The sequence below is a fragment of the Acinonyx jubatus genome, chromosome E3 (genome assembly GCF_027475565.1).
Source record: "Acinonyx jubatus isolate Ajub_Pintada_27869175 chromosome E3, VMU_Ajub_asm_v1.0, whole genome shotgun sequence".
NCBI classification, from domain to species: domain Eukaryota; kingdom Metazoa; phylum Chordata; class Mammalia; order Carnivora; family Felidae; genus Acinonyx; species Acinonyx jubatus.
The window spans coordinates 38,630,042-38,657,328 of NC_069398.1; the positions used below are offsets into that span (position 1 = coordinate 38,630,042).

The 27,287-nt window shown below is 56.9% G+C and overlaps 1 protein-coding gene across 1 annotated transcript; it reads left to right on the forward strand.

The window, feature by feature from the left end:
• Positions 1-3,437: 3,437 nt before the first annotated feature.
• On the forward strand, positions 3,438-26,934 carry LOC106978723 (serine protease 22). The gene is made up of 10 exons (XM_027043506.2): positions 3,438-3,596; positions 6,269-6,472; positions 17,983-18,084; positions 19,969-20,184; positions 22,699-22,943; positions 23,463-23,489; positions 23,829-24,000; positions 24,240-24,517; positions 25,672-25,829; positions 26,487-26,934. The coding sequence occupies exons 4-10, from the start codon at positions 20,099-20,101 to the stop codon at positions 26,715-26,717; spliced, it is 1,197 nt and encodes a 398-aa protein (XP_026899307.2). The 5' UTR covers positions 3,438-3,596; positions 6,269-6,472; positions 17,983-18,084; positions 19,969-20,098; the 3' UTR covers positions 26,718-26,934.
• The last annotated feature ends 353 nt before the right edge of the window (positions 26,935-27,287 follow it).

A 27,287-nucleotide genomic window follows, 5' to 3' on the forward strand; every position in this document is an offset into this window, starting at 1 on the left:
TCATAAGTCTCATGGGCAAAGGTGGTCTTTTCAGAGCTTGGTTTTTTTAGGCGGGGGTGAGAAATTCTAATGAGGGAAACCGTGCACACCTGGGTGAACCGAGAAGGGACTGACAGGTGACAGGACGAGGGCAGGTATCACATGGCCTGCCACCTTTGCTCCACCACGGGAATTCTCGTAATTTTCTCAGCATCCATAAACAATGGTTGTCTCTGATGCCTCTAGAAGACCTACTCGGGGACGGAACGACCAGACTTACCTCTCTGCTAATTAATATACCTCGCAAAATGTACCAAATAGATTCACCTTTGCTAGACCGTATAGTTTGTTTATCCCTTCTCTTTTTCCCTCTTAATATTTATTTATTTATTTATTCATCCACCTTTTATGAAGTATGATTGACAAATAAAAATTGTATGTCTTTAAGGTGTACAATGTGATTTCATATGCGTGTATATTGTGAAATGATTACGAAAATCAAGCTAATTAACACATCCATCAGCTCCCTTGGTTACCGTTTTGGGGTGTAATCTCTTAGCAAATTTCAAGCATAACAATACAGTGTTATTAACTATACTTACCGTGCTGTGCCTTAGATCCCTAGAACTTATTCATTTACAACCGGAGGTTTGTACCCTTTGACCAATGTTTCCCCATTTGCCCCAGCCCCCAGCCCCAGTAACCACCACTCTGCTCCTCTGAATGTGACCTTTCCAGATTTCACATATAAGTGAGATCATACAAGTCTTTCTGTGTTCCTGACACATTCTGGATACATTGTGTATATTCTAACAGATACACACAAATGTATCTTATTCCAATGTCACTTCAAATCAGTGGGGAATGAAAAGATTATTCAGTAGACATCACTGAAAAAAGTTAGCTCATATATTTGTACAGACACATCTCTCTACTTTCTGTCATTCATAAAAATGTTTTTAAAACCCTAAACGATAAGCATATTGGAAGAAAACATAGAATGTGTTTACAACCTTGGAATACGGAAACAATGCAAATATCATAAAGATTAAAAACATAAATGTAAAAGCTATTCAAAGGCAGTTTTATGTTTTTGAATTTGTCCTATAGTTTGCTTAAAAAGAAGAATCTCGGGGGAACGATTTTGAGTCATACATTCAGCTAGATAATAACCTTGGGTAAGAGAGAGAGAGAAGGAGAGCCTATGTGTGTTTGAAGAGAGTTTCGGGCATGAGAGCAGTGGGGACCAGGTGTGGAGTCAGGAGCCGTCGGCCATACAGTGGAATCAGTCTTTCTGGCTGCATCCCGGAAGGAAGGTGGAGATAAACAGATGAAAAGCTGAGTGTCACGCAGACACGGAGCTCCTGACTGGAGAATCATACAGAACACGCCCTGACCCCACCGCTGACCGTTCCTGTTCAGCCTTCTGAGCGACCTCCCTCGGCCGCCTCCTTAGCTTTCTGTTCTAGCCCGGTCTCCCGGGCCCTCTACCAACACGGGCCTTTGCCTGGGCGGTTTGTCAGCCCGGGAGCCCCGCCCTCTTCCTTCTTTTGACAACTTCCCTCTGCCTACGAGCCCCACTAGTCCTGGCTGTGTCACAGCTGCCTCGCCTCCTCCAGAAAGAATGAGTCATCCTTTGGCACTTTGATCTGCCCTTTTCAGTGCACTTATCACACTCCCAGTAATTGTCTGTTTACTATCTCTTGCCCCATTAGATTGAACTCCCTGGGGCCCTGCGTTGTGGCTCACACTCATCTGCTACCCCATCCCTCTTCAGGTCCGACGCCGTGGGCGCTGAACAAAGTCCTGAGTGAACAGGCTGGTCTCCTGGTTTCTGTTCATTCCTGTCCTCAAGTCGTCCTCCGTACGGGCCTGATTTTCATCTGAAAGCAAAATTTGGATTATATCACCCCAATTCAAAATCCTTTCCTGGCTGACATTCACCACGGAGACTCGATTGTTGGCGTTCAAGGCCTTGCACGCGGACCGCGGAGGCTGTTAGGACAATTAGAGAAAGGTGAGAGTCACAGTCAGGGTCAGGATTAGGCAAGCTGACCTTAAGGAAACGGAGAGCCCCGTGTAGCACATAATTTCCCACCTCCCTTCTCCAAACATGCATTCAGCACCATAGTCGGGACCTGCATGAGGCCTGAATAAGGACTTTGACACTCTTTATTAAGTGGTTATGCCCCTATGCTGGTCCAAAACAGACCTGGACCTTGTTTACTTGTCTGTCCATCCTGGCCATTGTCTGACTCAAGTGGTGTGCTGGTGAACGTTTAACAACCAGCTCTGGGGGAGTCAGCTGGGGGTGCAGTGAAAATTAGTAAAAGGAAACCTCCTTTAAATGGAGCCGGGAGGCCAGCAGGGGGCAGTCTCAGCCCGGTCACAGGTGAATAGCGGACCCAAAAGGGAGACTCACACCTCGCAGGTGGATGCTAATTTACTACCCTACCACGAAGGTTTTCTCCTCCCCTGGCAACAGCCCAGCCAATGAGAGCATGTCACAGCCCGGCCATGGAGGGTCTGTCACAGCCTAGCCAATGAGAAGATTCCATAGTTAGAAATCCGTTTACTGCAAGGGCCTTTTAGTTTACAACAGCCCTCCCCACCTCCCCCTTTCTTCCTTTGTTCCCTGACTCGCCTGTGCCTTAACCTTCCGGGGCTGAGGTCGTTGAATGTGGAGTTGGGAGTGAATGTACCAAGCACATCGCCCCGACATAACAGACACAGAAATCTCAAGTATATGGATAATAGTAAAAAGTAACAAAATTACTAGTAAGGGATACATTTTTATTTGCTACCTTTGTTTTTAATGCGATCTATTTCGGGGCGCCTGAGCGACTCCGTCGGTTAAGCGCCTGCCTTCAGCTCAGGTCATGATCTCAGTTTGTGGGTTCGAGCCCCGCGTCGGGCTCCGCGCTGACAGCTCAGAGCCTGGAGCCTGCCTCGGATTCTGTGTCTCCCTCTCTCTCTGCCCGTCTCCCGCTTGCGCTGTCTCAGAAATAAATGAACCTTAAAACTTTTTTTTTAATGCGATCTATTTAACGGTAAGTTTACAGAATTCAGTTTTTAAGAATGACTTTTAAAGATCGTGAACATCTGACCGCCAGCTTGCAAAATTCTGAAAATGTAACCAGGGGCTCCAGCGTCTCCGGACAAGCCGGTGCCAGCACACCATCGCCCCCGCCCCCCCCCCCCCAATTTTTGATGGTTCGCATTCGGCCTCTTGCGCGGGGCATCTAAGAGCCGGGAGACTCCGGGCCGAGCGGAGGCACGGGGCTCGCCGGGGCGGCAGGCGCACCGCCGGGCTCCGCTCCCTCACCACGGCCGCGGGGCGGACGCCTCGGCTCCGAGCCCGGGGGGCGCTTTCCCTTCCGCTCAGCGCGGGTCCGGGTCCAGCCGCGCACCCGGCAGCCCCTGCGGCCGGAAGTCGGCCGGCTGCCTTCCCGGCTGCCCCCGCGCGGCGGCCGCGCTTCCGCCGGCTAGGCGTCCCGGGCGCGCCTGGTTTGTTGGAAGGGAAGCATTTATTAGTCACCGCGCGGGGCTGCTTGTCTTTTCCCGGGTTCCGAGTCCGGCCGGATCAGTGCGGAGGGACGAGGGGCAAGAGCTTCCTCGTGAGTCACCCTGAAGCAGCAGCACCCGGGAGATCGGGCGTCCGTACGGGGGCGGACCAGGGCCAAGCCCGGCCGGCGGGGAAGCTGGAGGCCTGGGGGCGGGAGCTTCTGCTCCCGGGGCGCAGGCCTGTGTGCGTGGCCTTGGGCAAGACATTTCGCCCTTCTCGTGCAGCACACTCTGCCGCACACGCTGCTCTTGCCCCCCTGGCCCCGAACCCTTGCTCGGGGGCCCGCAGTGCCCCCCGCTCCGGAGACGTTTAGGGCAGCGCTGCCGCCAGCCTGACCGGACGCGGCCCTCCGAGTCAAACGCTGGCTCCCTGAAAATACCGTCGAAACAGCCTGTAGCTAAGACAAAACTGAGTCCGATGCTTCCTTCTCTTGTTCGGGGAGAGCACTGTCTGAAAGGGTAGTTAGTCGAGAGGAGGTAGAGGGGCAGAGTTGGGGTGTTGAGGTTTGGGGCCAGGCTGAAGGGGGGCTTTTGGATGCAAGATTTTTTAATTAGGGTTGGGTGAGGATCGGGTCACATAGTTCAGGATGTGTGGTCCCGGTGACGTGATGATTTCCTGAGCCTTGGAGCTTCAACTGTTGCTTAATGCTACCTGTCAAAAGTTGGGGCGGTTTTCAGTGGAATTTTGTGAAGTCGGAGAGTAAGGTTATTGACACCTTTTGTTTTCCTGGGTAGGTGTTTCCTGACATCATACAATAATACAGTCAGGTTGTTTTGCCTCAGCCAGTATGAGTCACAACCTTCTGTTGTTTGCACCCACAGAAACCCTGTATGTGGTTTGGTTGTGTGTAAAATGGGGATCATATTGCAGGGGGATGGGAAGGAGCTGGGCACGCCCTGAGAAAACCAGGGTCTCAGCCTCTGGTAGCCCAGCAGGGCTTATAAAAACGTCTGAGTCCTGAAAAACAATCCTTATCTCAAATAGGAAAAGGGAGCTCCAAATTGAAATGAATAGGTGGTTATTTATATGTATATCAATAAACAATAGACTAGATTTATTATTAATAACCTTATTACTGTCCACAGCCAACTGCTACTCAAAGCACATAGTTAGGGGCGGTTGCATTTACCCTGTAGAGAGATGTGCACGTTCATGTGATTGTGCCGTGTGGTCAGGGGTTCACAGCTAAGAATGCTCCAGGCTTCTCAAGATGTTAAAACATCCCTGGGGCATTTGGCTCCTGGTCTTGGTACGTCCCTGCTCCGGTCCGTGAGCTCATTTCCTCATCTGTACAGTGGGGAAGACTGTGCTTTGGGCAGAATAAGGAGGAAGTGAGGCCATATGTTAGCCAGCAGTTGTTGGAACTGAAGTCCACAGGATTCTAGAGCAGCGTTTGCCCTCACCGGCATGGGCTGCCCTGCACTTTGTGGGTCTAGAACAGACGGAGGGCCCATAGTAAGCAAGCTGGGAAGGAATGGGAGTGTTAACCAGTTTGGAAGAAAGCAGGAGAATGGAGGCGCTATTAACCATTCTCCCACTCAACCTAGTTCCATCCATTTCCTGCACTGCTCCCCACCCCACCCACCAGGACAGGTGCAGGGACAACATTAAACATATATAACAACCAGTTTGAAACCATGAAAACAGGCTTGTGGGAGAGGCTTGGAGCCCCCCACCCCCGTCTCAACAGGTATTAATGTTTTTAATTGCTAGAGTTGGTGGGGGTGGGGGGGGGGGCTATGGAAGCCGGGTATTTAGGGAAGTCCCTGTTTAACCTGTAGTTGACATTCAGTTCGGGCCCTATCAGGGCCTCCCGGCTAAAAATGTGCCTGCGTAGGGAAGTGGGGGTTCCAGGTGTGGGGCAGGCGGAGGTGGGGGCCTGGGTAGGGGGCAGATCCTGATCAGGTGAGCCTTCTGTGGTCACCAGAGCAGTGGGGTCTCCTGGTGAGAGCTGGGCTCTACCAGGGAAGCTTCAGCCTCCTGGGGCTCCTGGGCGTTTGAGGGGCGCCCTCGCTGAACTTTGCTAGGTTTGCATGTCCGCCCATCTTAGACTTGGGGAACTCTTTCCCCTTTCCTGTTCCTAGCTGACACATTTCCTGTCCTCTCTCCACACCGGTGCTCCGTCTTTCACAACACCTTGCTGGTGAACTCAGCTTTGACACCCGTCCTTAGCAGCTGGAGGATTAATTCTGCCCTTAAGGGCAAGAAAGACTGGGCCTTCCAACCCTGCCGATTCGAGAGAAAAATATTTGTGTTCAATTTCTTCATGATAAAGAACAGAAAGAAAAAAAAAATCACTACACAGCTCTAGAAAAGTCTTTAGAAAAGAGAGTAGTTCGACAGTACATGTCAGATAAGTTTATAAGCTAGTGATTTTCCTACTAAGAACGTAACTTGAGTGAGAAGGAAAGCTGGTGAGAGCAGATAAAAAAGGGCCAGCCAGATGTCCAAGGCCGGATACTCCCCTTGCTTGCTTTTGGCTTCTGTAATCTTGCTTGCCCCCACATCAGCCAGCAGCCAGGAACCGGAAGACTGTACTAGTCCCACCCAACCCGGAAACGCTTAGGTATAAAGGATCAGTAAAACCCGAGCCGGGTGCTCAGCTTTTGGAGGTGACTCCGCTGGGACGGCACTGGTGCGAAATAGTCTTTTTTAATTCCCTGAGTGTGTGTCGCTTGTCTTTTCCTGGACTATCTGCTGTAATATTTTTGGTGCGTTGGCCAGGAAGCCGACAGCCATGCTGGCCCCTTGAGTCACCACTGTGGGAGGCCACGGAGAGCCCACTCATCGCGGGGTCTTGTGACAAAGGAAGGTATGCCACCACCTTGACCGCGACCCTCACCAGGCCCGACAGTAGTCAGCTGCTGCTGTTTTCAGACGGACTCCAGGGGAGTCAGAAAATTCTGCCAGGACGGGACATCGGATCGGGTGAGTGTCCCCGAGGACCCAGCACCGAGTTCAGGCCCGCCCTAGGACAGGGAAGTCCCAGGTGGAAGTCTGTAGTCTGTCTGAATGTGTGTGTGAGTGCTACACGGTCTCGGCCACGGAGCCTGAGTGGGTCCTACCCTGTGATTCCTTGACAGCCTCTGAGAGGCGTCTGAGTACCTGCGAGGAGAGCGGCCAGGTGGACGAAGCGACCCCTTCCCTCGTGTTTGTCCTGCGACACCGCACATCGGGAGGGACCCATCTGGGATACCAGGATGGGGGGGGGGTCCTCAAAACCAACTGTTTTGGAATGTGTGATAAGAATTTTAAAAAGGGATTTTCAGGTGACTGTGGGGCCAGATTGACCCCCAGGAAATTACGAACCCTCTCTGAATTAGAATGGCCTGCGTTTGGTGTAGGCTGGCCCCCTGAGGGCACCCTAGATGTCCCCCCAGTCTGAGCTGTTTATAAAGTAGTTACTTGAGACCCCAGCCACCTGGATCGATTCCCATACATCGATCAGTGGCTGGAAATAGCCCAAGTCAAGCTTCCTTGGGTTCAGTAAAGGACGGTGTAGGGTCTTAGTGGCACGGGCTGAGAAGACCTCACAACAGAAAAAAACGCCCCCGTCCTCAAAGAAAATATAGACATCCTTCCTTTTCTGCCACCCTATGCCCCCAGAGTCCCATCAGTCGAGGGAGGGGAACCTCGCCTGGCTGACAGTCCACTCCCATCGGTCTCACCCCCGCCAGCAGTCAGTCCGCCCCCACCAGGGACACCTGAACCAGTAGGAAGGTGCCGTAGGTCCACGGCTCAAGGTCCAAGGGCCCAGTGGCAATGCAGATGCTGTTGCAGGAGACGGGGGTCCGCAGAGAATAGGCCCCGATGGGACCCTTTCTACTACCAATGGTTCTCCACTACTGACCTCCTCACCGGGAAACACCACACTCGCCCAACTCTGAGAGGCCGCAGGCGATGATCTTCTAGAGTCCATATTCCAGACTCAACGCCCTGCCTGGGTCAACTGTAAGCAGCTTCTGCGTCCCCTTTTCAACACAGAAGAGCACCAGCAAATTGTCACCGAAGCCAGAAGATGGCTCCCGACTCAAGCACCAGATGGACAACTAGACGTTGAGGCCTAGGCACGGGAGGCTGTGCCCGAAGAGGAACACAGAAGTGGGAAGGGCCAGACTAGAAAGATACTGACTAGCCTTCCTCCAAGGGGTAAAAGCAGGGACCAAACAGCCTACCAACGTGGCAAAAGTATCTGAGGTGTGTCAAAAGCCGGAAGAGAATCCGGCTGACTTCTGTGAAAATTACGTGAAGCCTTCAGAGTTTACACTCCATCGACCCAGAAGCCCTCAAAAACCAGCACATGGTCACTGCTGCCTTTGTGGGATAGCCCCATAGTGACATTAGACAGAAGCTCCAAAAATTGGAAGGATTTGGTGGAAAGAACGCCACCGAACTATTGGAAATCGCCAACAGGGTTTTTGTAAATTGGGACCAAGCTGCCAGAAAGGAGGTGGACAGCAGAGTGAAACAAAAGGCAGCTCTCCTGGCCGCAGCCTTGGGGCGACCACCCTCTGTGGAAGGGCACGGAAACCACAAGGGGCTCAAGAACAAAAAAGAAGGGCGCCGCTGGGATGGGGTCAACGTGTCTACTGCAAGGAATGTGGACCCTGGAAAAATGAATGGCCCAGCCGCCGAAAAGGGAAACCAAAAGCTTCTACTCCACCGAGATGCTATCAACCAGAACCACCCGAGGCCGACCTGATCGGTATGCAGCTGGGCCCCCATGAGCCCATGGTCAAAATGAAGGTGGGGGGCCAGACAATAGACTTCATGGTCGACACAGGGGCCGAACACTCTGCGGTGACACACAGGGTGGCACCTCTGTCGGGTTGAGAAGTCACCATTGTAGGAGCCACTAGGATGCAAACCTGAAGGCCATTTTGCCGTCCCTGACTGACCTGGGAGGTCACCAAGTAGTTCACGAATTCCTGTATCTACCTGACTGCGCACTGTCACTGTTAGGTAGAGACCTCCTAGCCAAGATGGGTGCACAAATAGCCTTCACCTTGGATTGCACGGACACAACAGCACCTAAATGAAAAGGCCCAACCCATGGTTTTGTCCCTGACGATTCCACGGGAAGAGGAATGGAGATTATATACTTCCCCTCCCGGTGAGCCAACTGTGGCCCCCGAGCTAGAAGCTGAATTCCCTTCAGCTTGGGCAGAAGGAACCCCCCTCTCATCTGCAAAAAACCACCCTCCCCAATATTAATTGACCTAAAGCCTGGGGCCCAGCCTGTCAAAATATGCCCATATGTGATCTCATGGGAGGCACACCTGGGGATCCAGACACTCTTAGGCTACTCAAATGGGGACTGGTAAAACGATGCCAGTCCCCATGGAATACGCCCCTGCTGCCCGTGAAAAAGCCTGGGACAGATGATCACCGCCCTGTGCAGGACCTAAGAGCCGTAAATGGAGCAGTCGTCAGGCTGCATTCAGCATTGCCCAACCCGTATGCTCTGCTAGGACTTATACCCTCTGAGGCAGGATGTTTCACGTGTCTAGATTTAAAGGACACCTTCTTCTGTGTCCAGCTAGCGCCTAATAGCCAACCCCTATTTGCCTTTGGATGGGAAAACCCTACCACAGGAGCAAACGAACAACTCACTTGGACTAGACTGCCACAAGGATTAAAAAATCCACCAGCCTTATTCAGTGGGGCACTGGCATCTGACTTAGCCAGGTTCCTGGGACGGGACCTAGGATGTGTCCTCCTCCAGTACGTGGACAATCTCCTGCCAGCCAGTCCCAGGCGGACCCAGTGCTGAGAGGGAACCAGGGCCCCACTCAGGCCGCTAGCAGAGGTGGGATACCGGGTGTCAAAGAAAAAGGCACAGATTTGCCCGTAGGAAGTTAAATATTTGGGCTTCAAAATTACTCAAGGCAAATGGATGCTGGGAGCCGAAAGGAAACAGGCAGTCTGTGCCATCTGGTTCCCACTCCTCGCTAGCAGGTCCAAGAGTTCCTGGGAGCAGCAGGATTCTGTCGGATATGGATCCCAGGGTTCTCGGAGTTGGCCAGACCTCTCTATGAGGCACCAAAGGGGGAAGAAAGGGCACCCCTTTTCTGGGGCCCTCATCAAGAAAAGGTATTTCAAAACCATAAAAACAAAACTCGCAGAGGCCCCGGCCCTGGGACTTCAAGATGTATCACGAGATTTCAGTCTGTTCGTACGTGAAAAGAGTGGGGTGGCCCTGGGGGTTCTCACCCAGGACTTTGGAGCTTGACAAAGACCAGTGGCATATCTTTCAAAGCAGATTAACTCAGCTGTGGGAGGACGGCCACCCTGTCTGAGGGCCCTGGCAGCCACCGCACTTGTGATCAAGGAAGCAGGCACACTCATGTTGGGGCAAGACCTAAGCTCTGAGGTTCCCTGTGCTGTTATTACCGTAATAAATGCCGGAGGGCAACACTGGCTAACACGTGCTCGGATGAGAGTGTCAGGGACCGCTGTGTGGTCCCATGAATCAGATCGGAAGCCACAGAAACTAAACCCTGCCACTTTCTTGCCTGCAGTAGCAGGGCCCCCAGAGCGTGATTGTCTAGGGGTCCTTGATGGAGTCTTTTCCAGCCGACCTGACCTATCAGACAGAGCCTTACAAAATCCTAATCTCACCCTGTACACCGACGGCAGGAGCTTCATGAACGCCGGTTACACAGGAGTCTCTGATTTCGAGGTCACAGAAGCAGAGGCCCTTCCACAAGGACGACCAGCTCAAAGAGCAGAACCGTGGGCCCTAATGAGAGCACTAGAACTCAGGAAGGACAGACAGGCCAACAGACACGCTGACTTGTGCCATGCCCTTGCCACTCTATCTGCACGTGAGGCCCTACACAAGGAGAACGGACTTTTGACCACAGGAGGAAAAGAAAAAAAATTGGGAAGAAATCCTAAAACTACTGAGGGCAGTCTGGGAACCGAGGGAGGTAGCAGTCATCCACTGCAGGGGACACCAAAGGGGAAAGGACTCCGTGTCGGAAGGTAACTGACGGGCGGACGCCGCAGCTAAACAAGCAGCGGGAGAATGAACGGCACCCTCGCAAATCACGCTGGCCCCGGAGCTGCCGGCTTCCCCAAGGTACACGATCCAAGAGACAAAATGGGCACAGCAGGAAACAGGAGGCCAGACGGAAGGGTGGTGGGTACTTGCGGACCAAAGAGTCTGTGTACTGGAGCCGCTAGCCCGCCAGGTGGTTCCCCAACAGCCTGAGCTCCCCCACCCGGGAAGAACCGCCCTTGAAACCTTATCGGGCTGTTACTATGTAATCGCTCGGCTCCCGTCCTTCTGTGCCTCGGTCTCTCAACGCTGCCTCCTCTGTGCTCAAAATAACACCAGACGGGGCCCCACTGGACCCGTGGGAATCCATTGCTGCGGTCAGGCACCCTTCAAAGATTTGGAGGTAGGCTTTACCGAAATGAGAACCGGCGGAGGATACAGATTTCTTCTATTCATCTGCACGTTTCCGGGCTGGGCGGAGGCCTACCCCACACGCACCGGAAAGGCAAGAGTAGTAACCAAGGCCTTGCTAAGGGATATCATCCCCAGACGTGGAATGCCGTGAACCATGGGCTCAGACGGCGGCCCGGCTTTTGTGGCCGAGGTGATGCCTAAAGTATCCCTGGGCATCCGATAGAATTTACACGCAGCCTACCAGCCCGAGTTCAGAGAAAGTGGAACATATGGAACCGGACCCTTAAAGCAGCCATGGCAAAACTGCGTCAGGAAACTAATTTGCCAGACATACGACCTCTATCTCGCTCTTCTCCAAATACACTGTACACCCCGGGCAAAAATCGGATCCTCCCCATTCGATACCCTCTCTAGAAGATCCCCTCCACTAGTCAAATTCAAGTCAAATTCAAGGGGGACCTGACAGAACTAGGGAAACAAGAATTAGGGAAAACTATTTGGGATACATACATGGTGACGGACAGGATACCTATTTCCCGTGGAATAGCTGTACATCCCACAAACCTGGGGATCCGGTTTGGAGTAAAGATAAGAAAAGGAAGCCACTCAAACCTACCTGGAAGGAACCCTATTTCGTTGTGCTAACCACGCCCACGGCCCTCAAGGTCGCAGGACTAACCGCCTGGATCCACCATTCTCGAGTAAAGGCGGCCCGCCCGTCGCCTGACAACCACTTGGAATGGAAAGGACCTGCGCGAGCCAGGACAGTCCTCTACAGACCACCCTTAAGAGCACAGCGCCGAGAAGCGGCCTGCAGCCAACCCCTGAGGGCTCTGGGTAAGCAGAAGCTTGAGGAAATCACCAAGCGACTTCAGTGACCTACAGCACGTCGTTCTCGAATTTCCCTGCCATCCCCTGCCCGTTTCTTTTGCCATACTTGTCGCCATGCTGTCTGCTTAGGGCTGACCCAAGTTACTCCACAGACGGGCGCCTCAGTCACTGACTCCTGTTAGCCTCCCTCTGCTCACTAGTGTCAGGATGCCTCATTCTCCTTAGGTGTGCACGATCTGAGTTGTGATAGATGTCCTCTGCACGTTGTTCTCTGCCTTTAGAACCGTCGCCCAGCCCAGGAAGGGCTGGCCCCGTCTCCCGTCCCCGTGGCGCATATCCCTGTTCCTAACCTGCTCAGAAAGAGTCTGCTCGCTCCCGCCATGCAGATGTGTGACCTGTCACTCCCCGCCTGTCCCCCAAGGCCCGAAGAGCCACTCTGTGCTCCTCACCACTGGACCCCATCTGTCGTCATGAGGGCCACACTTCTGTAACTGACGCACGGGGTTGCACTGCCTGCTACCCCACTCGGCCTCCTACAGAGGCCACTCCTTTCCCTGTGCCCTTCCCGACTCCTGCTCCAACCCTCCGGTCCACAGAGGTCAAACGACACTACCACGTGTCCCTGTGCCACCGTGTACCCCCACGTGCCGGACAGATGTTACACCAGGAGGGTCACTCCCTGTACCAGAAGCAGGAAAACTTTTTGGACGGGAAAAATGAAAATGAAACGTTACTGGGGGCTGCCTGATCCGACCTGCCCTGATGTTCCCCGTGCCTGTTGGGTCATCCTCCGTGGGAACATAAATCAGGTAGACCACTTGCCTTGGATCCCCGTCTGGACCAGATGCTAAACGCAGCTCATCGCCTCCTCAGCGCTACCAATCCTGCTGGCTCTGCTTGTCCGCGGGACCCACCCGTTAGGCAGCTAGTCCGATAACACAGGCCCCTGTAAATGTTACCCTGCTACCAAAAGACCCAGAGCCCTGCACGGTGAGACCTGTACCAGCTGGAGTCGAACTGCCCCCAGTGGCTCCCAGTTGCCTGACAGACAAGAGGGGAACAGAGCCATTTGGCATTCTGACCATGGGGCAGTGCAACCAAACTCTTGACAGTCAGGAGCTCAGTCATCTTCCTACGAGCCAAGCCTGGTGTCGACCCCTCCCGGGGCTTCTCTTTATCTGTGGGACAGATGCCTCCCTATGTCTGCCAGCTGACTGGACGGGCACTGTACCCTGGCCTTCCTCCTCGTAAGATAAACGTTGTTCCCAACAATCAGTCTCTTAGAGTACCCGTGGCAGCACATACTCGCTCAAAAAGAGCCACCCAAGTCATCCCCCTGCTGATTGCCTTCGGGATGCGGCAGGGGTGGGCACTGGAGTAGGAGGAACCGTGTCCTCACCCACTTACTGCCGTGAATTGTCCAGGGACCTAACAGACAGCACAGAACGGGTTATCGAACCTCTGGTGGCGTTACAAGCCCAAGTAGACTCCCTGGCAGCGGTAGTCTTAGGGAACAGAAGGGGGCTGGGCCTCCCACTGCTGAAAGGGGAGGACTGTGTCTCTTCCTGAACAAAGACTGCTGCTTCTGTGTCAGCCAATCAGGGACAGCCGGAGGTATGGTCCACAGGTTAAGGGAGCGAATCACCAAACGAGGCAGGAACAGTTCCTCCTGGAACTGTTGGAGGAACGTGTAGAATTGGGCATCCTGGCTCCTCCCTTAGCTGGTCCTCTCCTGGCGCTTGTCGCAGCCCTCCTGTTTGGTCCTTGTGTTCTTACTACGCTAACCAGGTTTGTTTCCTCCCGCCTGGAAGCTGTAACACTCCAGATGATGCTCCAGATGGACCGTTCTCGTGTCGCTACTCTCCTTTGGATGGCGAAGAACCCTGGCTGTCACTTTCCTCCCCTCGACATCCGTGTCCAGCAGGAAGAAGCCAGAACGGCCTTTGCCCCTCCCCCCGTGGCAGCAAAGGGCCCCCTGGCCCCCGCAAACTGATTTTCTCTAAGTCTGCTAGAGCAGCTTGAGAATCAAGAGCGGGGAATGAGAAGGAAAATCGGTGAGAGCAGATAAAAAAGGGCCAGCCGGGTGTCCGAGGCCGGATTCTCCCCCTGTATGCTTGTGGCTTCTGTAATCTTGCCCCTTATGGCAGCCAGCAGCCAGGAACCAGAAGCTTGACTGTCCTAGTCCCGCCCAACCCAGAAGCACATATGTATAAAGGGTCAGTAAAACCCGAGTCCGGGTGCTCAGCCTTTGGAGGTGACTCCGCTGGGCCAGCACCGGTGCGAAATAAACGGTCTTTTCTGTCCCCGAGTGTGTATCGCTGGTCTCTTCCTGGGCGCCGAGTTCTTGCTATAACATGAGGAACTGGTGAGAGATGTTTCTTAAGGATTTGTGAACAAGGTGGTTGACGGAAGCATCATATGCAACAGTAAAAAGAATGAATATCCAGTATGAGAGGACAGGCCTTGGGTCACTTACACAATGGAATGTTATATCATATTAGTAATCATATTATGGATGAATAGTTTATGGACATGGGCGATACCAAAATGTGTTACATTTAATAAGCGGATTGGGGCACCTGGGTGGCTCAGTTGGTTGAGCATCCGACTTCATTTTGGCTCAGATCGTGATTCCAGGGTCGGGAGATCGAGCCCCACATCGGGGTCTGTGCTCAGTGTGGAGCCTGCTTGAGATTCTCTCTCTCTCCCCCCTCCCCCCCTCTCCCCGTCCCCCCTCCCCCCTCTCCCTTCTCCCCTCTCCTGCCCCTACCCAGCTTGTGCTCACTGGTTTGAGCACTCTCTCTCTAAAATAATAAAGGTGGGGCGCCTGGGTGGCGGAGTCGGTTAAGCGTCCGACTTCAGCCAGGTCACGATCTTGCGGTCCGTGAGTTCGAGCCCCGCGTCGGGCTCTGGGCTGATGGCTCGGAGCCTGGAGCCTGTTTCCGTTTCTGTGTCTCCCTCTCTCTCTGCCCCTCCCCCGTTCACACTCTGTCTCTCTCTGTCCCAAAAATAAATAAACGTTGAAAAAAAAATTAAAAAAAAAAAAAGATAAAAAGCAGATTAAAATAATGTAGTAGTATGATAGAAATAATACAGAAAGGGAAAAACAGAATTTGTAGCCCTGCTTTATTAAGTACAAATTTGTAAACTGTTTGATTTCATCAATTCATTCAACAAAATACACTGACGATGTAACAGTAACAGGTTAAAAATGTAATTTACAGTGCGCCTGACTGGCCTGATGGAGGGTGCAACTCTTGATCTCAGGGTTGTGGGTTTGAGACCCACATTGGGTCTCTTTATTTATTCATTTATGTATTTTGGTCTCAGGGGTAGAATTCGGTGATTCATCCCAACGGGTGCCCTCCTTAATTCCCATCACCTGTTCAGCCCATCCCCTACCCACCTCCCTCCTTCAACCCTCAGTTTGTTCTCTCTTTAAGAGTCTCTTATGGTTTGTTTCCCTCTCTTTTTTCTTGTTCTTTCCCCCGGCCACGTGTTCATCTGTTTTGTTTGTTAAATTTCACATACGAGTGAAATTATACGGTATTTGTCTTTCTCTGACTTACTTGCTTAGCGTAATACACGCTAAGCGTGTAATCCACGCGTAATCCACGTCATTGGGAATGGCAGGGTTTCTTTTTTTTTTTTTGTCAAAATAGTATTTATTTATTTGTAAATGTTTATTTTGAGAGAGAGGGAGAGGGAGTGCAAGGGCCTGAACAGGGAAGGGGAGAGAGAGAATCCCACACCGTCAGCACAGAGCTCCACTCAGGGCTTGGTCCCATGACCCTCAGATCGTGACCTGAGCTGAAGTCAAGAGTTGGATGCTCAACCACCTGAGCCACCCAGGTGCCTCAAGGTGTCATTCTTTGGGATGGCTGAGTAATACTCCATCGTGTATATATCACATCTTTATCTGTTTATCAGTCAATGGACATTTGGGCTCTTTTCATAGCTCGGCTGCTGTCGAACAGCCTCGCTCTCCATTGGTAAATTTAAAACGAGAGCGGGAATGAGGGCGCGGGAAGAGAGAAGTAGGGTCATTCAAGTGGTTGTCTAGCTCACCCAGAGCTTTAGACAAGGGGAGCGGCCCGGCCCCTTGTCTAGTTGTTAACTAGTAGGTTTGTGTTGCGGCTGCTGGCGGTATGTTTGCTCCAGACGGATGTCTTTGAAATGGACGCTTCTGCGACCCAAAGCTTCGTGTCAGGGACTCGTGTTACAAATACACAGGCTGGCCTCTGCCCCCAGTGCCTGACCCTGGGCTCCTTAATCCCTTGGAATTTCCTGGGTGGCCGGAGTGTCTTCTAGTTTGAGGAGGCGGCTCTTGGTGGGCTCCGGATAGCTCCCGGGCGAAGGCTGGTCACTAGAAAGACCAAACCGTGATTAGAAGCTTGCAACCTCCAGCGCCGTCCTCCAGGGGGCGCAGAGGGGCTGGAGATGGAGTTGAGCACCAGTCACGCCCACGTGATGGGTCTCCATGAACATCCCTAAGTTGTGGGGATCCGAGGCCTTCCAGGTTGGTGAACACATCCACGTACCGGGAGAGTGGCGCGCCCCCACGCCACGACACGGTGGCTCCCGCGTTCGGGATCCTTCCTGGCTTTGCCCCGTGCCCCCCTCATCTGGCTATTCCCTGGATCCTTTATTACGTAATAAACTGGTAAACATAAGTGTTCCCTTGAGTTCTCTGAGCGATCCTCGCAAATTCTTGAACCCGAGGAGGGGATCCCGGGAGTCCTGGATTTGTAGTCAGGTCGGGCAGAAGTGTGGGTGATGAGGACCCCCCGCCTGGGATTGGCGTCTCTGAAGTGGGGGGATCTCATGGGGCCGAGCCCTGGCCCTGTGGGGTCTGTGCTAACTCCAGTTGGCGTCTGCATTGAGTGAAATTGGAGGACACCCAGCTGGTGTCCACAGAAAAGGGGAATTGCTTGATGAACAAAATCCTACATAGCCGGGACCAGACAGCACTTTGCGTCTACAGCCAGCTGGTTTTTCCTCTCCAGTTGGATGTGGGCGGGAGGCACGGGGCGAGTCAGGGACGGTCCGAGCCATGCGGCTGGAGCGCCCAGGGGGATGGTGCCGTTCTCTAAGATGGGGACCCCGGGGGTCGGGGTTCCAGGGAATCTCAAGGTCCCCTACTTGTCCTCAGCACCCAGACTTGGGCTGTGGCAGGCTGCCTCGTGTCTCACCAGGCGCGCTGGGCCTCCCTTCACCCCAGCCCCCAACCCGGATGGGTGTCCCCATCCCAGCCACCGACCTAGGCCCTAGAGCTGTGTGTCCTCCTGGCTGGAGAAACCACACTGACTTACCCAGAAGCCATCAGTCAGCCGTAACCAGCAGCCACGCACTGCCCCGGGGGGTGAGGGGGAGGAGGAACGTAGTCGGAGGTGGCTCTCCACCCCGCGGGGGAGGCCGGGGCTGGTTTTCCGTGCTTCCTCTCCGCAGGCATGACGTGGCTACGCGGGTCACCTGGGGGGCTAGTCACGGCTCGGTAGGAAACCCCCAAAGGAAGGGCTAGGAGCACCTGTTAGTCCCAGCTCTGTTACTGGATCTTGTGCAGCATTCACTTCCTTTCCATGAGTCCTTGGCCATGACTTCTGACCTCGAGACTGAGGTCCTGCCCTCTCTTCTTGGGCCATGAGTCACTCCTACATCACCACGAGTACTGGAAGCTGCCCAGCCTGGCGATGGGCACCCAGCGAGTCAGCTCAGCCAGCTTGCCCGTTGCCCTCTGTCCTCCTTCCCAGCAGGCTCCTCTGGGCCCAGCCCTCCCCAGCCCAGAGCTCCCCTCTGCTTCCTGGTGGCGGAGAAGTGCCCAGCCCTTCCCGGCTGGTCTCGGTCTCGGTGTCGTGGTCAGAACAGGTTCCAGTGGGTCCCGGGTGGGAGGGGGAGGGATGCCGGAGTGCTGGGGAGTCCAGCTCTATTATGAGCTGGTCAGGTGGTGGATGACGCTCAGGGACATGCAGGGCAGAACTTCACAGTGGGCCGTCCGGGGGTGGGGGAAGGCCTGTTTTGTGGCCTTTGGTGGTATGTCCATTGTCCCGTCGTGCACGGCTGGTCTCAGGACACTGCTGTGATGTGAGCTCTTGCAAACTTCCCACCAGCTTCACCATCAGCTCCTGCTAGCCAGTCGGAGCCCTTGGTAACACATCCCCGTGGTAAACGTGCAATTGTTTTTTTTAAATAGGCTCCGTGTTCAACGTGAGACTTGAACTCGGGACCCTGAGATCAAGAGTCGCACGCTCTACAGACTGAGCCAGCCAGGCGCCCCAAACATGCTATTTTAAAGGTAAGCAGGCAAAGCAGAGGGGGTTCCAAGTTTACCTGTGACCAACTCTTACTCACTAGGCCAAGTTCTTGTGCATGGAGAAGGGGGGCAGTAGAGGGGTTTTCCACCAACCAGAGAAGCCGTGTGTAGCCTGGGAAGTTGGGAGTGGAGGTGAGGGGTTCTGGCCCCTAGGGTGGGCCGTCCAGTGACGTTTCTGCAGGAGGACTGACCACCTTCCTCCCCGGAGAGTCCCAGCCCAGGCCGATGGGTTATTTTTCCATGAGAACCATAGGAGTCAATAGGGGAAAACGGGATCAGCTCTAAGAAATCCAGCGTACGGCCAGCTTTTCTGAAGGAGGGATAGGTTGTGGATAAATCCGGACTGAGGAGGCTGTGAGGAAAATGTGGGGCCCGGGGTGTGGGAGCTGGGCTCGGGTGAGGTGGGGCTCCGAGTGGGACCTGGGACCTGAGACGGGGTTGGAGCCACTTTGGACCTGAGTCTCCAAGAGGCAGGGAGCCCTGTGTGAGAGCTAGGAGAGTTCGGGAGTGTGATTAGACCAGGGGAAGGGCATCCCCAGTGATGAAGCCGCGGTCAGTGAGCAGTGTCCTCGAGTGTCCCCAGGGCCTCATTAGTGCCCAGAAGACCTCGCCCGCAGACCAGCACAGCCTGACGCTGCTCACGGGGCCCTGGGCGCCTCGCGACCACCAGCCCTTCAACCCGAGCAGCCCTTGCTCCCTCGGTCGGTGGTGGCAGGCAAGGCGGGGCCGACCAGTGCTCCTCACAGATGGATAAACTGAGGCCGGGCTTGGAGGAAGGAGCCCGTGTTCGGCCGGCCCCTTGGGGCGCTCCGCTGGCTCGCGTGAGGGCGGCTGGCACAGCCGGCCCACGGCCGGGGAGACCGGGGCACGGGCGGTGTCGCAGGATGGGCTCGGGTGGGCGGAGCCACATGCAGCTGGGGGGCCACTCCGACCCGGGGGCCCACGGGTGCCGCCACTTCCGGCGTTCACGAAAGAGGACATTCAGATTTTCTCCCCCGTTCTTTCATGTGGAGAATATGCCCGATTTGCCGTGGTGACCATCCCGAAGCGCCCACATGGGTCCGAGGCGTTGACCACCTGCTTCAGCTGCACACCTTTCCAGCTTCCCCGAGCACTCTGCCCCCGCCCCCACCCCCACTTCCTGTCTCTGGGCTTGCACTTGAGGGACCTCGTGGAAGTGGAACCCTGCAGTATCTATCCCTTTGCGCCTGGCCCTTCACCGAGTGTGACGTCCGCCAGCTCAGCCGCGCTGTAGCCGGTGTGGAAGCAGGTGTGCAGCAGTCCGTCCTTCCTGTGGCTGAATGGCGTGTCTCACTGGGTGGAGGGACCACGGCTTGCTTATCCCTTCGCCCACTGATGGACATTTGGCTGTTTCCTCTCTGCGGCTCCCGTGCCTAGTGCTGCCGTGAACGTGCGTGCCGGTCCTGCTTGGGCGGGCACCCGGGGGCAGGCCAGGTGCCACCCGGCACCCGCCGTGAGAGCTGTCAGCCCCCTCCCCACACCCCCCGGGGCACCTGGTGGTCCGGCGGCCTCTGCCCCTGTGCCCATGAGCTGGTTGATCCCTGGCCCTGGAACGGCCTCCCCACTTCTCCTGCCCCCATTTCGTCCCCTGCACAGGGAGGCCCACTGGGTGGGGTCGGTCCCCGTGCCTGTCCTCTGCCCCAGCTCGGATCTGCTGTCCCACCCGGCAGACCCTTTGCTCGCACCTTCCCCGGGGCCAGAATGACCTCTGACTACACCTGGAAGACTCAGCTGGAGAGACCGCCATCCTCCCTGCCCCCGTCCCCCTCCCGGTTTGGTTTCCCTGTGACTGTATCATCCGTCAGACTAAACGACTGATGGATGGTGTTTCTCTCTCTCCTCCAGCGTCCCCAGCGTGCGGGCAGGGGCGGTCTCCGGTCTGCTCGCCGCTGTGTCTCCAGCATGCCCAGGTGTGAAATGGCGTTGGTGTGCCACTTCGGGCTGAGCCCCGCCAGCCCCAGCTGCCACTCGTGCGATGCGTCCTCAGCCCTCTCCGTCCTGCACAGCTCGCTGCAAATCATCGGTGGCCCTGCGATGGTGTGACAGGCACCGGGTGGCAGGGTGGGTGGCAGGTTGGGCACCTGGTGCCCAGGCGAGGACATGCCCAGCCGGCACTGCTGGTATGGCTGCAGCATCCAGTAGGCGCTCCGTAAATGTCTCCAATGGATGTCAAGTCACGCCGGGGCCCCCACTCTCTGGGAACTGGGGAGCCGGTCTCTGGGGCCCTTGCTGAGCCCTGGTGCCCGACAGCCTTCACTGCCTTCTCAGGTCTTCCTGTGGCTCCTACCGGGTCCTTCTCCTGGAGGCCCTCTACCTGGCCACCCTTTTTGGGGACCAGTGACATCTCAGGACACGTGTCTGTCCCTCGGGTGACCTCGGCAGTGGCCCAGTTCTCAGGAAACGTAATAGGACACTGGGGAGGCTGCATTCTGGGACAGCTGGTCCCTGGCACAATCCTCCCGACACCTTGCCACGCTTGTTTATTCATTCAGCAAACACCCACTGAGACCCGGAGTGCACCAGGGCCATCCTAGATCCCCAGGGTGTGCTGGGCCACCTGACACTGCCCCTCCCCTCGGGGCGGGGGGGGGGGGTCACAGCTCCCAGCACCCAGCCTCTTGTGGCCCTCCAGGGGCCCTGCCCGCCTCCGTGCTTCCCCACACCCCCTCCCCCGTGCTGAGACTCCTTCACCATCATCACTTGCTCACCTGCCTCCCACCCCTGGGGAGATGCCTGCTGCCCAAGGGTAGGACCTGTGTCTTATCCGTGGTGCCCCAGTGCCCAGCATGGGATCTGACATACAGCCATGGCCCAATAAATGCTTGTCGAGTGAGCCGGGGAGGCCAACCACCTTAGTTTCGGGAAGGCAGCGGTTTGGGGGAGCCTGGGGGAGCCTGGAGTAGAGACAGCCCAGGGTGGTGAGCAGGCGGCGGGGTGGGGGGGCACCCACAGAGCCTGCCCTTCACCTTTGCTGCTTGGCATGGGTGTTCTCCGGCAGCTCCCTGCCCCCGGTCCTGGGACAGAATAATGCATCAGCTGGGGGCTGTTCGGGGCTCCTGCACCCCCATCCTTGGCTTGTATTGGGGCCGGATGGGACAGGGGGCTCGCCCTGATGAGAGGGGGCGTCTGGCTGTAGTTTAGCCCCGAGTTGCCTCCTGCCCTTCTAGCCGAAGCCGGAAGGGGGCAGTAAAACACACCAGCGATCCCTTGTGGCTCCGGGGAGGTGGTCGGCTGCAGGCTCCTGCCACCTCTCAAAGCCCCAGGGTCTGAGCGGGGACAGCACAGGGGTCACCCCTACCCCCAGGCTGTGGGGGAGGAGCATGTTGGCCAAGCCGGGGCGCTCCAGAAAGGCTGAGGCGGTCTGCCCAGCAGGGTGCGCCAAGTGTCTGCTTGGAGGGCCCCCAGCTCCTGCCAGCACCCTGTCCTGCGCCCCAGCCTGGCTTCCTCTCTTCTCTGAGCCCCCCTGCCCGCCCCTGCCCGCGTCTGCACGCCTCTCCACTGCTCCCACTTGCCCTCCGGGTCTCCGCTTTCTGGGCGGTCTTCACCTGCAGCCCCGCCAGGGTCAGGTGCCTCCCCGGGCCCTTGAGGCCCCAGCCCACACCCCTCCGCTCCTAGGACCCTGGGTGAAAACCATCCATCCCCTGGATCAAGATCCCTCGGGATCTGCTGGGTCCGGTTCAGTCTCCCGCCTTCAGATTGGGGTTCAAATCCGGCTCTACGTGTCACCACGAGCCTGCTCGCCCCCAGCCTCAGTTTCCTCAGCTTCAGACCGGGGACAGTGAGGGAATTTGAGGAGGAGGGTGTGGCGAGGCGGGGCACCTGGTACACTCTCCTCCCGCTGTGTCTCCCACCCCTTCCCGGTGCGAGGTTTGTTGATCGTGTGAATGAGAGGACGAATACGCAGTGGGTCTAGGACCGGAATCCGTCTGCCCTCCTGGGGGTGGGGGACCCCGGGGCAGCACCCACCCGGGCTCCCTGCTCCTGCATAGCCCAGCTGCCCTTTGACCCTTAGGCGTGCAGGGGGCCGGGCCGGGCTGTGGGAGACGGTACCCCAGCCCTTCCCAGGCAGCCACGTCAGTCGGCCACCTGGGCACCTGCCTGGGTTTCCCCGAAGTCCAGGTGAGGGGTGAGTTGTTGGGCACCCGAGTGACAGGACCCACATGACAGGTGGCCACTGGGGGCCTGATTCATGGCTTTCTGGGAAGTGGGTTAACGGAATCCCAGGGCCCAGGGCCTGGTCAGGCCTCCTGGCTGAGTCACAGTGGCCCCTGGAGGAAGGAGCCGTTACTGAGCCTCTGGGCAGCCCCGTGTTCCCAAGGCCCCGGGACCTCCCCATGACCCCACACCCTAAGTCTTCCCTTCCCCACACAAACTGGGGACCATCCCAGTCAGTGTCAAGGCCACTGGCCTGCACCACTGGGCCTGGGTCCTGCTCCTCCAGAGGCCAGATTCTGGGCCCACAGCTGGAGCCCAGGTCCTGGGCCCCCAAACCAGTCCACTGCTGGTGGGGGGTGGTAGGGATCTCAGCCAGAGCCCCCACCTGGGCCCCCTTAACGGCCCATTTCCTCCCCACAGTCCCGCCCCACCTGTGACCTACAGCCTGGGGTGGCCAGACCGAGCCACTCACTCACTCGGGGGACTGGTCCAACGGCATTCCACCTCCCGGGATAAAACCTGGGGTGACCTGTGGGGAGCTCTGCACACAGCTCTCCCAGCCGCGCCCGCGCCCCCACCGGCCATGGTGGTTTCCAGAATTCCCCCGGCCCTGGGTGGAGGCTGTCTCGGGATCCTAACCCCCCTTCTGCTTCTGGCTTCTGCAGGTGAGTCCTGAGGCCCCTCTGCGCCTCCCTCCTCTGTCCCCCAGGGCCACCCCCTCCCCTCCCCCTACTCAGCACTGGCCCTCCGGGCCCTGCCGGGACCCATCTCCCCCTCCCCCTCGTGCTCGCCTGCTCTCAGCCACGTCCGGTGGCTGCCAGCAGAGGACTGCACGGAGGCTGCAGTCCACCGCCTCCTCTTCCCTCCCGGCTCTTGGGACCATGAGTGTCGTTACAGGCCTCGGGCTCGGGGGTTGAGAGGGTCTCGGGCCGGGGCAGGTGTGCGCTCCCCCTCTCTCACCCGCCCCCACCCCCACCCCGTGAGAGGTGTCAGGCAGGTGGGATGGAGTCCTGGCTCAGGTTGCCCGACAGGAAGCTGGTGGGAGGTTAGGGCCCCGGCTTAGGGCCGAGCCTGAGGCTTCCGTCAGCCCTGCCCAGGCTCCGGGAAATGCCCCGCCCTGGAGAGACACCCCGGGCACCCGCGCTCCTCTCTGCTGGCCTGACCCTTCCTTCTCTTGCCCTCAGCCTCCCTCCGTGCTGCCAGGATACCTGGTGAGTTGGGGGGGCCCTGGGGGAGGGCTTGAGGGGAGGGGCTGCATCTGGGTCTGTCTGTGGGGTAAGCAGATCAGAAGGGGGCGGTGGGGCCAGAGGGGAGTCCAGCGGGAGAGGAAGGCAGGCACCAAGGAAGGCCCAGGAGGCAGAGCAGAGACTCTGACTCGGAGGGGAGGGGCCCAGGCAGCGGGGGGAGCACCAGCAGATGAGGGGAGACGGGTGGCCAGCTCGTGGGGAGGGAGAGGAAGAGAAGGGCCGGGGAACGAATGGTGTGGGGCGTGGGCAGGGTAGGATCGTTGTGCCCCTTGGATGACAGAAAATGTGACCCTCGTCCGCCAGCACCCCCAGCTTGTGGGAAGCCCCAGCGGCTGAACCGGATCGTGGGCGGCGAGGACAGCACTGATGCCGAGTGGCCCTGGGTCGTGAGCATCCAGAAGAACGGAACCCACCACTGTGCAGGCTCCCTGCTCACCAGCCACTGGGTGGTCACTGCTGCCCACTGCTTCAAGGGGTGTGCACGACCGGTCCCCTCCACTTGATGCCCCAGGTTTCCTGCCCCGGACCTGGGCTCCCCACTCGGCACCAGCCCCCGGGTCTTTGTCTGGCCTTGGGGCCTCTCATAGAGGAGAGCGAGCCTGCTTCTGTTTCAGGGCCTTCAAACGCATGTGGTCCCCCAGACACTCCCTGCCTGACCCTTCCCCACCACCCCTGGTTCCTGGCTGACCCCACCCCCTTTCCTGTTTCCCCCAGCAACCTGAACAAGCCGTCCCAATTCTCTGTGCTGCTGGGGGCCTGGCAGCTGGAGAGCCCTGGCCCCAGGTCCCAGCAGGTGGGTATCGCCTGGGTGCAGTCCCACCCCGTGTATTCCTGTAAAGAGGGCTCCCGTGCAGACATCGCCCTGGTGCGTCTGGAGCACGCCATCCACTTCTCTGAGCGAATCCTGCCCATCTGCCTGCCTGACTCCTCCGTCCGTCTCCCTCCGAACACCCGCTGCTGGATTGCAGGCTGGGGAAGTATCCGTGATGGAGGTGCGGCTTTTCCCCTGCCACGTGGCCAGGGGGTGGATGGGGACAGAGGGTGGCAGACGCTCAGAGACACAGGTACAGTGGGCAGCAGAGGTTGGAGCCAGAGGCATAGCAGAAGGAAAAAGACAGACTCTTCTTGTTACGACAGGGACGGAAGAAAAAGCGAGCCGCGATCCAGAGGTGTGAAGTCCCAGAAACCTAGGTGGACAATTTTAGGTCCTTTCTAGTTAAAGAGTATCTTGGCTATGTTCTGAGGGAACAACAGCCAGATCAACGAGGCTATTAAGTGATCTAGGAAAGGCTGGAAGGAGGCCTGTATGGGGCCTGGCTGAGTACATGAATGTAAAACAGCCCTGAGATTCCAAAGTGGGAACAGGCACCCCCTGGTGGCAGCATGCCATAATTGCAGGCAAAATTCCCAGAAGGAAGTAGGCTCCATAATTGGACAATATAATTGTCAGACCAAGTCTGGAGGTCTGGAAAACATCATCTAGAGACACAAGGCAGATAAAGTAAGAGGCAGAGAAGCAGAAAAAGGTAGGTGGGTAGATAGATAATGGGGGTGATAGAATAGAAAGATAATGAGTAAGCAAAAAGTGTCAGAAAAATGGGATTTTAACCAGATTCCAAAAGAAATCAAGGGAAATGACACCAGGTGTCTGGCAATCCCACTGAGTCTGAGGTTGCAGACAGCCTCCCCATCGTCATCCTGCAGGGCTCTTTTGAGAACTGGAGTTATGAGCTGGGGAGGGCCTACAGACCAACCCTAGGGCCTGCAGTCCCCCTAGGGTGTGGGGGATTCCTCGAGTTCCAGTAACGTTCAACATTAGGGGATCATTCACTGCACCCTTCCTCTGTGGCAGTCCACTTCCTCTGCTGGAGACAGTAGTGCTTGGGGCAGGACAAACCGGGACCAGCAGTTCTAACCGTTTTGTGGGCATCAGGGGACTCGTTAAAGATTCAGAGCCTCACGCGGCTCGTTCACGTTCGGACCCAGTAGGTCCAGAGGTGCGCACTGTCAGAATTTGGGTTTTCCGCAGGCATTTGGGGGTCTGACGGAGTTGATCCATTAACCTTTGAGACTTGCCTCTGAGGGAGAACGGAGGGGCAGCAAAGAGAGGGCTTTCCAAGCCTGACCCTGTCCTCCCTGCCCCCAGTGCCCCTGCCCCACCCCCAGACCCTGCAGAAACTGGAGGTTCCCATCATAGACTCGGAAGTCTGCAGCCGCCTCTACTGGCGGGGCGCTGGGCAGGGAGCCATCACCGAGGACATGCTGTGCGCTGGCTATCTGGAGGGGCGGCGGGACGCCTGTCTGGTGAGCACCTGAGTTTTCCCACTTTTGTCCCGCTGAGCTCCGCCGCTGCCCGCCCCCCCCCATCAGCTGAGACCTGTAAGTGCCCCTAGACACCTGCAGAACCTGGCCTCTGCTTGGCGCAGTCATCCGTCTGTTCGGCCACGCGGCCACGCACCAAATGTGTACTGAGCATCTTGGGCGGGCCAGACCCCACTCTCTGGGAGCCTGCCTTCTCCTCAGGGGCTTCCCATGCCCTGGTCCCCACCGGCTCCATCCCCATGGTGGAGGGCGGCAGGCTGGTAGAATGGTAGCACCCAGGCTTGGACGCTGGAGGGTCCTGGTTGCAATTCCTAGTCTGCTGCCCACGGATGCCAGTCTGGGCAAGCCAGGGCTTCCCTCTGAGCCTCGGTTTCCTCATCTGTAAGGCAAGCAACGGTACTCCCTGGCTTGGGGGCTGTGAGGGACAAGGTCTGGCACAAAGTGCTTCTCACCAGAAGCGAGCCTGAAGGCCTGTCCAGCTTAGCCCTCCCGGCCCCGGTGGAGTCGCAGTACCATGGGGCGTGTGTGTGCCCCCTTGACTCTCACCCCAGGGAGCCGTCCGTCCCCCCATTGTGTAAGGTCCTGGGCTCTGCCCAGCCCTGACCCGCGTGGGTCCCTAACTTTCCCCCCTCTCCGCAGGGTGACTCCGGGGGCCCCCTGATGTGCCAGGTCGAGGGCACCTGGCTGCTGGCGGGCATCATCAGCTGGGGCGAGGGCTGTGCCGAGCGCAACCGGCCCGGCGTCTACATCAGCCTGGCCGCCCACCGCTCCTGGGTGATGAGGCTCGTGCAAGGGGTGCAGCTCCGCGGGCACTCACAGGGGAGGGGGCCCGCAGGGGAAGGCGCGCCCTCCCCGAGGGGCCCGCGTTAGGGACCTGGGGAGACGCGGCGGCCACGCCGTTGTAAGTAAGCCATCTGCCTCCGGGGGGCGCCCGCGTGCCGGCACCGAGCGGCCTCGCAGCCCGCCCGCCAGCGCGAGCGCCTCTGTGTGTATGTATATACATGTTAATAATTTTTACAGTTATTTGTACCCCGCCCTCATATCTTATTTATTCCTCCAATTTCAATAAATTATTTATTCCCCCGTTGCTGTTTTCCTAGATATGACATTGGGAAGCAGGGTACGCTTGGGGTTAAAATGGGGGCAGGTCGGGATGAGTTTGGTCGCCTGGCCAGGGACCCAGGTGTCCTGTCCACCTGCGTTTCAGTGTTCTGAGCCCTGGCCTTTGCACTTCCTTTCTGTGCCCCCCTGCGACCAGGAAGAAAGGAGGCAGGAGGCCAGTGGACCGGCTCTGCCAGTGGAAAGGGGGCGGTCCAGGCCCCCAACCTGCCAGTTGTGTTTCCAAAACGGGGCTAGCTGGGAGAAGCCCGCCCCTATGAGAGTGGGATGTCCCCTCCCTCCCCTCAGAACCAGGCCTCCCGGATTTGGGGCCTCTACACC

What these genes read in the sequence shown, in the direction of transcription:
- LOC106978723 (XM_027043506.2), top strand. Translation starts at nt 20,099, where the DNA reads ATGCGTCCTCAGCCCTCTCCGTCCTGCACAGCTCGCTGCAAATCATCG. An exon ending in GCTGCCCACTGCTTCAAGGG is followed by an intron (nt 24,001 to 24,239) that starts GTGTGCACGACC and finishes TGTTTCCCCCAG; the next exon opens with CAACCTGAACAAGCCGTCCC. An exon ending in GGCGGCGGGACGCCTGTCTG is followed by an intron (nt 25,830 to 26,486) that starts GTGAGCACCTGA and finishes CCCTCTCCGCAG; the next exon opens with GGTGACTCCGGGGGCCCCCT.